This window comes from Nerophis ophidion, linkage group LG11 (assembly GCF_033978795.1).
Source record: "Nerophis ophidion isolate RoL-2023_Sa linkage group LG11, RoL_Noph_v1.0, whole genome shotgun sequence".
Lineage (NCBI taxonomy): Eukaryota > Metazoa > Chordata > Actinopteri > Syngnathiformes > Syngnathidae > Nerophis > Nerophis ophidion.
In genome coordinates this window covers 26,042,703-26,056,554 of record NC_084621.1, presented here as the reverse complement: position 1 = coordinate 26,056,554, position 13,852 = coordinate 26,042,703, and the positions used below count along the sequence as shown (strand labels likewise).

At 40.6% G+C, this 13,852-nt stretch overlaps 1 protein-coding gene across 2 annotated transcripts in view; it reads left to right on the top strand.

Annotated features, from left to right (window-relative positions):
* The window catches only part of znf385d (zinc finger protein 385D), a 262,192-nt gene that overhangs the window by 208,008 nt on the left and 40,332 nt on the right, over positions 1 to 13,852 (top strand). For both annotated transcript variants that reach the window (XM_061915474.1, XM_061915471.1), the window contains exons 4-5: positions 10,868 to 11,131; positions 13,593 to 13,777. In XM_061915474.1, coding sequence (XP_061771458.1) covers positions 10,868 to 11,131; positions 13,593 to 13,777 — 449 coding nt within the window. The remainder of the gene's footprint in view (positions 1 to 10,867; positions 11,132 to 13,592; positions 13,778 to 13,852) is intronic.

Here is a 13,852-nt window from a genome sequence, read left to right as displayed (position 1 = left end):
CCACTATGGACTGGACTCTCACTATTTTGTTAGATCCACTATGGACTGTACACTATTATGTTAGATCCACTATGGACTGGACTCTCACACTATTATGTTAGATCCACTATGGACTGGACGCTCACTATTATGCTAGATCCACTATGGACTGGACTCTCACTATTATGTTAAATCCACTATGGACTCTCACACTATTATGTTAGATGCACTATGGACTGGACTCGCACACTATTATGTTAGATCCATTATGGACTGAACTCTCACACTATTATGTTAGATCCACTATGGACTGTACACTATTATGTTAGATCCACTATGGACTGGACTCTCACACTATTATGTTAGATCCACTATGGACTGGACGCTCACTATTATGCTAGATCCACTATGGACTGGACTCTCACTATTATGTTAGATCCACTATGGACTCTCACACTATTATGCTAGATGCACTATGGACTGGACTCTCACTATTCTGTTAGATCCACTATGGACTGGACTCTCACTATTATGTTAGATCCACTATGGACTGGACTCTCACAATATTATGTTAGATCCACTTTGGACTGGACTCTCACACTATTGTGTTAGATCCACTATGGACTGAACTCTCACACTATTATGCTAGATCCACTATGGACTGGACTCTCACTATTTTGTTAGATCCACTATGGACTGGACTCGCACACTATTATGTTAGATCCATTATGGACTGAACTCTCACACTATTATGTTAGATCCACTATGGACTGGACACTATTATGTTAGATCCACTATGGACTGGACTCTCACACTATTATGTTAGCTCCACTATGGACTGGACTCTCACACTATTATGTTAGATCCACTATGGACTGGACGCTCACACTATTATGTTAGATGCACTATACTGGACTCTCACTATTATGCTAGATCCACTATGGACTGGACTCTCACAATCAAAATGGACTGGACTCTCACAATATTATGTTAGATCCACTATGGACTGGACTTTCACACTATTATGTTAGATCCACTATGGACTGGACACTATTATGTTAGATCCACTATGGACTAAACTCTCACACTATTATGTTAGATCCACTATGGACTGGACACTATTAAGTTAGATCCACTATGGACTGGACTCTCACACTATTATGTTAGATGCACTATGGACTGGACTCTCACTATTATGCTAGATCCACTATGGACTGGACTCTCACTATTATGTTTGATTCACTATGGACTGGACTCTCACAATCAAAATGGACTGGACTCTCACAACATTATGTTAGATCCACTTTGGACTGGACTCTCACACTATTGTGTTAGATCCACTATGGACTGGACTCTCACACTATTATGCTAAATCCACTATGGACTGGACTCTCACTATTTTGTTAGATCCACTATGGACTGGACTCGCACACTATTATGTTGGATCCATTATGGACTGAACTCTCACACTATTATGTTAGATCCACTATGGACTGGACACTATTATGTTAGATCCACTATGGACTGGACTCTCACACTATTATGTTAGATCCACTATGGACTGGACGCTCACTATTATGCTAGATCCACTATGGACTGGACTCTCACTATTATGTTGGATCCACTATGGACTCTCACACTATTCTGTTAGATCCACTATGGACTGGACTCTCACTATTATGTTAGATCCACTATGGACTGGACTCTCCCAATCAAAATGGACTGGACTCTCACAATATTATGTTAGATCCACTTTGGACTGGACTCTCACACTATTGTGTTAGATCCACTATGGACTAAACTCTCACACTATTATGCTAGATCCCCTATGGACTGGACTCTCACTATTTTGTTAGATCCACTATGGACTGGACTCGCACACTATTATGTTAGATCCACTATGGACTGGACACTATTATGTTAGATCCACTATGGACAGGACTCTCACACTATTATGTTAGATACACTATGGACTGGACTCTCACTATTATGCTAGATCCACTATGGACTGGACTCTCACAATATTATGTTATATCCACTATGGACTGGACTCTCACAATCAAAATGGACTGGACTCTCACAATATTATGTTAGATCCACTTTGGACTGGACTCTCACACTATTGTGTTAGATCCACTATGGACTGGACTCTCACACTATTATGCTAGATCCACTATGGACTGAACTCTCGCTATTTTGTTGGATCCACTATGGACTGGACTCGTAAACTATTATGTTAGATCCATTATGGACTGAACTCTCACACTATTATGTTAGATCCACTATGGACGGGACTCTCACACTACTATGTTAGATCCACTATGGACTGGACTGTCACTATTATGTTAGATCCACTATGGACTGGTCTCTCACACTATTATGTGAGATCCACTATGGACTGTCACTCTTATGTTAGATCCACTATGGACTGGACTCTCACACAATTTTGCCAGATCCACTATGGACTGGACTCTCACACTATTATGTTAGATCCACTATGGACTGGACTCACACAATTTTGCCAGATCCACTATGGACTGGACTCTCACACTATTATGTTAGATCCACTATGGACTGGACTCTCACTATTATGTTAGATCCACTATGGACCGGACTCTCACACTATTATGTTAGATCCACTATGGACTGGAGTCTCACACTATTATGTTAGATCCACTATGGACTGGACTCTCACTATTATGTTAGATCCACTATGGACTGGAATCTCACTATTATGTTAGATCCACTATGGACTGGACTCTCACACTATTATTTTAGATCCACTATGGACTGGACGCTCACACTATTATGTTAGATGCACTATGGACTGGACTCTCACTATTATGTTAGATCCACTATGGACTGGACTCTCACACTATTATGTTAGATCCACTATGGACTGGACTCTCACACTATTATGTTAGATCCACTATGGACTGGACGCTCACACTATTATGTTAGATGCACTATGGACTGGACTCTCACTATTATGTTAGATCCACTATGGACTGGACTGTCACAATATTATGTTAGATCCACTATGGACTGGACTCTCACACTATTTGGTTAGATCCACTATGGACTGGACACTATTATGTTAGATCCACTATGGACTAAACTCTCACACTATTATGTTAGATCCATTATGGACTGGACTCTCACACTATTTTGTTAGATCCACTATGGACTGGACTCTCACACTATTATGTTAGATCCACTATGGACTGGACAGTCACTATTATGTTAGATCCACTATGGACTGGACTATTATGTTAGATCCACTATGGACTGGACCCTCACGCTATTAAGTTAGATCCATTATGGACTGGACTCTCACTATTATGTTAGATCCACTATGGACCAGACTATCACGCTATTATGTTAGATCCACTATGGACTGGACTCTCACACTATCATGTTAGATGCACTATGGACTGGACTCTCACACTATTATGTTAGATCCACTATGGACTGGACGCTCACACTATTATGTTAGATCCACTATGGACTGGACACTATTATGTTAGATCCACTATGGACTGGACTCTCACACTATTATGTTAGAGCCACTATGGACTGGAGTCTCACACTATTATGTTAGATCCACTATGGACTGGACACTATTATGTTAGATCCACTATGGACTAAACTCTCACACTATTATGTTAGATCCACTATGGACTGGACTCTCACAATATTATGTTAGATCCACTATGGACTGGAGTCTCACACTATTATGTTAGATCCACTATGGACTGGACACTATTATGTTAGATCCACTATGGACTAAACTCTCACACTATTATGTTAGATCCACTATGGACTGGACACTATTATGTTAGATCCACTATGGACTGGACTCTCACACTATTATGTTAGATCCACTATGGACTGGACTCTCACACTATTATGTTAGATGCACTATGGACTGGACTCTCACTATTATGCTAGATCCACTATGGACTGGACTCTCACTATTATGTTTGATTCACTATGGACTGGACTCTCACAATCAAAATGGACTGGACTCTCACAATATTATGTTAGATCCACTTTGGACTGGACTCTCACACTATTGTGTTAGATCCACTATGGACTGGACTCTCACACTATTATGCTAAATCCACTATGGACTGGACTCTCACTATTTTGTTAGATCCACTATGGACTGTACACTATTATGTTAGATCCACTATGGACTGGACTCTCACACTATTATGTTAGATCCACTATGGACTGGACGCTCACTATTATGCTAGATCCACTATGGACTGGACTCTCACTATTATGTTAAATCCACTATGGACTCTCACACTATTATGTTAGATGCACTATGGACTGGACTCGCACACTATTATGTTAGATCCATTATGGACTGAACTCTCACACTATTATGTTAGATCCACTATGGACTGTACACTATTATGTTAGATCCACTATGGACTGGACTCTCACACTATTATGTTGGATCCACTATGGACTGGACGCTCACTATTATGCTAGATCCACTATGGACTGGACTCTCACTATTATGTTAGATCCACTATGGACTCTCACACTATTATGTTAGATGCACTATGGACTGGACTCTCACTATTCTGTTAGATCCACTATGGACTGGACTCTCACTATTATGTTAGATCCACTATGGACTGGACTCTCACAATATTATGTTAGATCCACTTTGGACTGGACTCTCACACTATTGTGTTAGATCCACTATGGACTGAACTCTCACACTATTATGCTAGATCCACTATGGACTGGACTCTCACTATTTTGTTAGATCCACTATGGACTGGACTCGCACACTATTATGTTAGATCCATTATGGACTGAACTCTCACACTATTATGTTAGATCCACTATGGACTGGACACTATTATGTTAGATCCACTATGGACTGGACTCTCACACTATTATGTTAGCTCCACTATGGACTGGACTCTCACACTATTATGTTAGATCCACTATGGACTGGACGCTCACACTATTATGTTAGATGCACTATACTGGACTCTCACTATTATGCTAGATCCACTATGGACTGGACTCTCACAATCAAAATGGACTGGACTCTCACAATATTATGTTAGATCCACTATGGACTGGACTTTCACACTATTATGTTAGATCCACTATGGACTGGACACTATTATGTTAGATCCACTATGGACTAAACTCTCACACTATTATGTTAGATCCACTATGGACTGGACACTATTAAGTTAGATCCACTATGGACTGGACTCTCACACTATTATGTTAGATGCACTATGGACTGGACTCTCACTATTATGCTAGATCCACTATGGACTGGACTCTCACTATTATGTTTGATTCACTATGGACTGGACTCTCACAATCAAAATGGACTGGACTCTCACAACATTATGTTAGATCCACTTTGGACTGGACTCTCACACTATTGTGTTAGATCCACTATGGACTGGACTCTCACACTATTATGCTAAATCCACTATGGACTGGACTCTCACTATTTTGTTAGATCCACTATGGACTGGACTCGCACACTATTATGTTGGATCCATTATGGACTGAACTCTCACACTATTATGTTAGATCCACTATGGACTGGACACTATTATGTTAGATCCACTATGGACTGGACTCTCACACTATTATGTTAGATCCACTATGGACTGGACGCTCACTATTATGCTAGATCCACTATGGACTGGACTCTCACTATTATGTTAGATCCACTCTGGACTCTCACACTATTCTGTTAGATCCACTATGGACTGGACTCTCACTATTATGTTAGATCCACTATGGACTGGACTGTCACTATTATGTTAGATCCACTATGGACTGGTCTCTCACACTATTATGTGAGATCCACTATGGACTGTCACTCTTATGTTAGATCCACTATGGACTGGACTCTCACACAATTTTGCCAGATCCACTATGGACTGGACTCTCACACTATTATGTTAGATCCACTATGGACTGGACTCACACAATTTTGCCAGATCCACTATGGACTGGACTCTCACACTATTATGTTAGATCCACTATGGACTGGACTCTCACTATTATGTTAGATCCACTATGGACCGGACTCTCACACTATTATGTTAGATCCACTATGGACTGGAGTCTCACACTATTATGTTAGATCCACTATGGACTGGACTCTCACTATTATGTTAGATCCACTATGGACTGGAATCTCACTATTATGTTAGATCCACTATGGACTGGACTCTCACACTATTATTTTAGATCCACTATGGACTGGACGCTCACACTATTATGTTAGATGCACTATGGACTGGACTCTCACTATTATGTTAGATCCACTATGGACTGGACTCTCACACTATTATGTTAGATCCACTATGGACTGGACTCTCACACTATTATGTTAGATCCACTATGGACTGGACGCTCACACTATTATGTTAGATGCACTATGGACTGGACTCTCACTATTATGTTAGATCCACTATGGACTGGACTGTCACAATATTATGTTAGATCCACTATGGACTGGACTCTCACACTATTTGGTTAGATCCACTATGGACTGGACACTATTATGTTAGATCCACTATGGACTAAACTCTCACACTATTATGTTAGATCCATTATGGACTGGACTCTCACACTATTTTGTTAGATCCACTATGGACTGGACTCTCACACTATTATGTTAGATCCACTATGGACTGGACAGTCACTATTATGTTAGATCCACTATGGACTGGACTATTATGTTAGATCCACTATGGACTGGACCCTCACGCTATTAAGTTAGATCCATTATGGACTGGACTCTCACTATTATGTTAGATCCACTATGGACCAGACTATCACGCTATCATGTTAGATCCACTATGGACTGGACTCTCACACTATTATGTTAGATCCACTATGGACTGGACGCTCACACTATTATGTTAGATCCACTATGGACTGGACACTATTATGTTAGATCCACTATGGACTGGACTCTCACACTATTATGTTAGAGCCACTATGGACTGGAGTCTCACACTATTATGTTAGATCCACTATGGACTGGACACTATTATGTTAGATCCACTATGGACTAAACTCTCACACTATTATGTTAGATCCACTATGGACTGGACTCTCACAATATTATGTTAGATCCACTATGGACTGGAGTCTCACACTATTATGTTAGATCCACTATGGACTGGACACTATTATGTTAGATCCACTATGGACTAAACTCTCACACTATTATGTTAGATCCACTATGGACTGGACACTATTATGTTAGATCCACTATGGACTGGACTCTCACACTATTATGTTAGATCCACTATGGACTGGACTCTCACACTATTATGTTAGATGCACTATGGACTGGACTCTCACTATTATGCTAGATCCACTATGGACTGGACTCTCACTATTATGTTTGATTCACTATGGACTGGACTCTCACAATCAAAATGGACTGGACTCTCACAATATTATGTTAGATCCACTTTGGACTGGACTCTCACACTATTGTGTTAGATCCACTATGGACTGGACTCTCACACTATTATGCTAAATCCACTATGGACTGGACTCTCACTATTTTGTTAGATCCACTATGGACTGTACACTATTATGTTAGATCCACTATGGACTGGACTCTCACACTATTATGTTAGATCCACTATGGACTGGACGCTCACTATTATGCTAGATCCACTATGGACTGGACTCTCACTATTATGTTAAATCCACTATGGACTCTCACACTATTATGTTAGATGCACTATGGACTGGACTCGCACACTATTATGTTAGATCCATTATGGACTGAACTCTCACACTATTATGTTAGATCCACTATGGACTGTACACTATTATGTTAGATCCACTATGGACTGGACTCTCACACTATTATGTTGGATCCACTATGGACTGGACGCTCACTATTATGCTAGATCCACTATGGACTGGACTCTCACTATTATGTTAGATCCACTATGGACTCTCACACTATTATGTTAGATGCACTATGGACTGGACTCTCACTATTCTGTTAGATCCACTATGGACTGGACTCTCACTATTATGTTAGATCCACTATGGACTGGACTCTCACAATATTATGTTAGATCCACTTTGGACTGGACTCTCACACTATTGTGTTAGATCCACTATGGACTGAACTCTCACACTATTATGCTAGATCCACTATGGACTGGACTCTCACTATTTTGTTAGATCCACTATGGACTGGACTCGCACACTATTATGTTAGATCCATTATGGACTGAACTCTCACACTATTATGTTAGATCCACTATGGACTGGACACTATTATGTTAGATCCACTATGGACTGGACTCTCACACTATTATGTTAGCTCCACTATGGACTGGACTCTCACACTATTATGTTAGATCCACTATGGACTGGACGCTCACACTATTATGTTAGATGCACTATACTGGACTCTCACTATTATGCTAGATCCACTATGGACTGGACTCTCACAATCAAAATGGACTGGACTCTCACAATATTATGTTAGATCCACTATGGACTGGACTTTCACACTATTATGTTAGATCCACTATGGACTGGACACTATTATGTTAGATCCACTATGGACTAAACTCTCACACTATTATGTTAGATCCACTATGGACTGGACACTATTAAGTTAGATCCACTATGGACTGGACTCTCACACTATTATGTTAGATGCACTATGGACTGGACTCTCACTATTATGCTAGATCCACTATGGACTGGACTCTCACTATTATGTTTGATTCACTATGGACTGGACTCTCACAATCAAAATGGACTGGACTCTCACAACATTATGTTAGATCCACTTTGGACTGGACTCTCACACTATTGTGTTAGATCCACTATGGACTGGACTCTCACACTATTATGCTAAATCCACTATGGACTGGACTCTCACTATTTTGTTAGATCCACTATGGACTGGACTCGCACACTATTATGTTGGATCCATTATGGACTGAACTCTCACACTATTATGTTAGATCCACTATGGACTGGACACTATTATGTTAGATCCACTATGGACTGGACTCTCACACTATTATGTTAGATCCACTATGGACTGGACGCTCACTATTATGCTAGATCCACTATGGACTGGACTCTCACTATTATGTTAGATCCACTATGGACTCTCACACTATTCTGTTAGATCCACTATGGACTGGACTCTCACTATTATGTTAGATCCACTATGGACTGGACTCTCCCAATCAAAATGGACTGGACTCTCACAATATTATGTTAGATCCACTTTGGACTGGACTCTCACACTATTGTGTTAGATCCACTATGGACTAAACTCTCACACTATTATGCTAGATCCCCTATGGACTGGACTCTCACTATTTTGTTAGATCCACTATGGACTGGACTCGCACACTATTATGTTAGATCCACTATGGACTGGACACTATTATGTTAGATCCACTATGGACAGGACTCTCACACTATTATGTTAGATACACTATGGACTGGACTCTCACACTATTATGTTAGATCCACTATGGACTGGACGCTCACACTATTATGTTAGATGCATTATACTGGACTCTCACTATTATGCTAGATCCACTATGGACTGGACTCTCACAATATTATGTTATATCCACTATGGACTGGACTCTCACAATCAAAATGGACTGGACTCTCACAATATTATGTTAGATCCACTTTGGACTGGACTCTCACACTATTGTGTTAGATCCACTATGGACTGGACTCTCACACTATTATGCTAGATCCACTATGGACTGAACTCTCACTATTTTGTTGGATCCACTATGGACTGGACTCGTAAACTATTATGTTAGATCCATTATGGACTGAACTCTCACACTATTATGTTAGATCCACTATGGACGGGACTCTCACACTACTATGTTAGATCCACTATGGACTGGACTGTCACTATTATGTTAGATCCACTATGGACTGGTCTCTCACACTATTATGTGAGATCCACTATGGACTGTCACTCTTATGTTAGATCCACTATGGACTGGACTCTCACACAATTTTGCCAGATCCACTATGGACTGGACTCTCACACTATTATGTTAGATCCACTATGGACTGGACTCACACAATTTTGCCAGATCCACTATGGACTGGACTCTCACACTATTATGTTAGATCCACTATGGACTGGACTCTCACTATTATGTTAGATCCACTATGGACCGGACTCTCACACTATTATGTTAGATCCACTATGGACTGGAGTCTCACACTATTATGTTAGATCCACTATGGACTGGACTCTCACTATTATGTTAGATCCACTATGGACTGGAATCTCACTATTATGTTAGATCCACTATGGACTGGACTCTCACACTATTATTTTAGATCCACTATGGACTGGACGCTCACACTATTATGTTAGATGCACTATGGACTGGACTCTCACTATTATGTTAGATCCACTATGGACTGGACGCTCACACTATTATGTTAGATCCACTATGGACTGGACTCTCACTATTCTGTTAGATCCACTATGGACTGGACTCTCACAATATTATGTTAGATCTACTATGGACTGGACTCTCACAATCAAAATGGACTGGACTCTCACAATATTATGTTAGATCCACTTTGGACTGGACACTCACACTATTGTGTTAGATCCACTATGGACTGGACTCTCACACTATTATGCTAGATCCACTATGGACTGGACTCTCACTATTTTGTTAGATCCACTATGGACTGGACTCGCACACTATTATGTTAGATCCATTATGGTCTGAACTCTCACACGTTTATGCTAGATCCACTACAAACTGGATTCCATGATTTTCGAGTAGATACAAGGAGGTAACACGCTCCTCTGATGTGTCTACAGAGATGCTTCCCGTGCTCCAACTGCCACCAGTCGATGGAGCCTCGCCGGCAGTCCCGGACGCCTCAGAGACGACCTCAGCCGCCGGGACGGACGAGGGGCCGTCACAGCTCCACTCCCCCACCGAACTGGGCCCGGACCCTGACGCCGAACCCGAGAAGGAACTGGACCCAGAGACGGAGGAGGAGAAAGCCAAGCGTCTTCTCTACTGCTCGCTGTGCAAGGTGGCCGTCAATTCGGCATCTCAGCTGGAGGCCCACAATAGCGGTGAGAGCTTCTAGAAACCTTGGTAGCAAGACCGTCAGTCAGTATGTTTCCATGCACTGAATTAGTCAGATTTCTCAAAATAAGCTTTCTTAAACACTTGGAAATGCCTTAAAAATTAACTGCACTTTTTTGCAATTTTTGCTTATCATTTACAACCCTTACATAAGACAAGAACACACATACAGTCGCGATCTAAAGCACCAGTTCCAACGGCAGCAAAACAGGCCAACAGAATTATACTACCACCACCATGCTTGACGGTAGTTATGGTGATCCTGGGATTAAAGGCCTCGCCTTTTCTCCTCTAAACATATTGCTGGGTATTGTGGCCAAACAGCTCAATTTTTGTTTCATCTGACATCACATGCAATATGTTTACAGGAGAAAAGGTGAGGCCTTTAATCCCAGGGACACCACACCTACCGCCAAGCATGGTGGTGGTAGTATCATGTTCTGGGCCTGTTTTGCTGCCAATGGAACTAGTGCTTTACAGAGAGTACATGGGACGATGAAAAAGGAGGATTACCTCCAAATTCTTCAGGACAACCTAAGATAGTCAGGCCGGAGGTTGGGTCTTGGGCGCAGTTGGGTGTTCCAACAGGACAATGACTCCAAACACAAGTCAAAAGTGGTAAAGGAATGGCTAAATCTGTCTAGAATGAAGGTTTTAGAATGGCATTACAAAAGTCCTGACTTAAACGTGTGGACAATGCTGAAGAAACAAGTCCATGTGAGAAAACCAACACATCAAGCTGAACTAAACCAATTTTGGTCAAAAATTCAGGCAGAAGCTTGTGGATGGCTACCAAAAGAGCCTTATTGCAGTGAAACTTGCCAAGGGACATGTAAGCAAATATCACCATTGCTGTATGTATACTTTTGACCCAGCAGATTTGCTCACATTTTCAGTAGACCCATGTTAAATTCATAAAAGAACCAAACTTCATGTGCTCGAATCACTCTATCACAAAAAAATTTGAGTTGTAATAATGATTGGAAACTCAAGACAGCCATGACATTACGTTCTTTACAAGTGTATGTAAACTTTTGATCTCGACTGTATTATAATTTTTTTACGCATTCTAAATCGCAAATAAATGTTAGCAAAAGTCAGCTCACAATGGAGCCAATGGAAGTCGATTTATTCCACCTAAAAAGGGCTCTAAAAAACCTCCAAAAACCTTTGTTTTACATACATGCTGTTAGTATACATGTAATGTAGTAACATTCATAATAACATGCCATATTTACGTATTTTTAGCATTTTAAGCATACGGCGGTGTATTAATTTCACAGACGCATCACAATTCCCGCTTTTACCTTCAGCAACAACAACTACTTCTAATCATGGTTAACTTTATGAGAAACAACAAAGACTACTTAGGGCCAAATGATGATCTACGAACTTATATTTTTGAGCCTGAACATAATGAGGATGATCCACAAGTTTTAGAAGCTGTGTGTTAAACAGATGCAGCTTTAGTGAAAGACTAAATAAACGCTAGCAAAAGTCAGCTGACTATGTAGCCAATGTAGTAAAGTTATTCAAAAATACATCTAAAAACTCCATCAATGTTGTAAATACACGCTTTTAGTGTATATGCAATGTAGTAACATTCATAATAACATGCAATAGTTAAGTATTTTAATCATTTGTGTTATCTGGGTCCAAAATAGCTTTCAACGTTCTAGGTTGCCTCCCCCTGCATTAGTGGAAAAGCGGCAAACGAGTGAAAGAGACAGAAACGTTGCCCTGGACACTGATTTATTTACTTACTTCTCATTTTGTTCATTCATATTTTGATTTGAAAATCAAAATAAAGACATTTAAAAAATATTTTGTTTAAGAAATGTTTTTTTTAAGAAATATTTTTTTAAAGAAATATTTTCCTACGGCCAAAACTCTGCATCCAGTTTGGGTGAATTGAGTTTGAGACCCCTGATCTATAGTGTGTATCTGGGGGGGATCAAACCCCGACCCACCGGGACTCTGGCCCGTGGGGTTTTTACTAAGTAATTTTAAATATCCGGCAAAAATGCAACTTTGCCACTATCTTGTGGACAACGTCAATAATTCAGGTCAAATGACCATTATTTTTATTTGAAGTGATCCAATCCAGATATGAGCTAATCCAGACAACCTTCCTTAGTCATGGCAAAAAAAAATGCAACACACATAATAACCTGCTCACTGAACTTTGTGGATATTAAAGGCGACCAAAATGGGCAAATTAATATTTCCTATTCGGAAAAACTTTGTTAAAAGTACTATGATGTCATTTTAAAGATAAACTTCTTCAAAACAGTGTGGCCAAATTTTAAATTGAACTGATTTGTCGAAGATGGGGTTAAAAACAATTCAGTTTTTTGGTCGAAGGTGACTGAAGGGTTAACGCCTCCCGCCTTTAAGCTATGACTGGAACAGTTTCTGACCGGACCACTTCGTGTTCAAATCCTGCAGGTACCAAGCACAAGACCATGCTGGAGGCCCGCAGCGGGGTGGGCTGCATCAAGTCCTTTCCGCGGGCCGCAGTCAAAGGCAAACTGCCGCCGCCGCCGTCCAAAACGTCGACGGGCCTGCAGAACAAAACCTTCCACTGTGAGACGTGCGACGTGCACGTCAACTCCGAGACGCAGCTGAAGCAGGTGAGCGATGTAAACAACGAATGAATGAAAATACTTTGCAAACGAGGTTGAGGTCACGGTAATGTTTTATAAAAA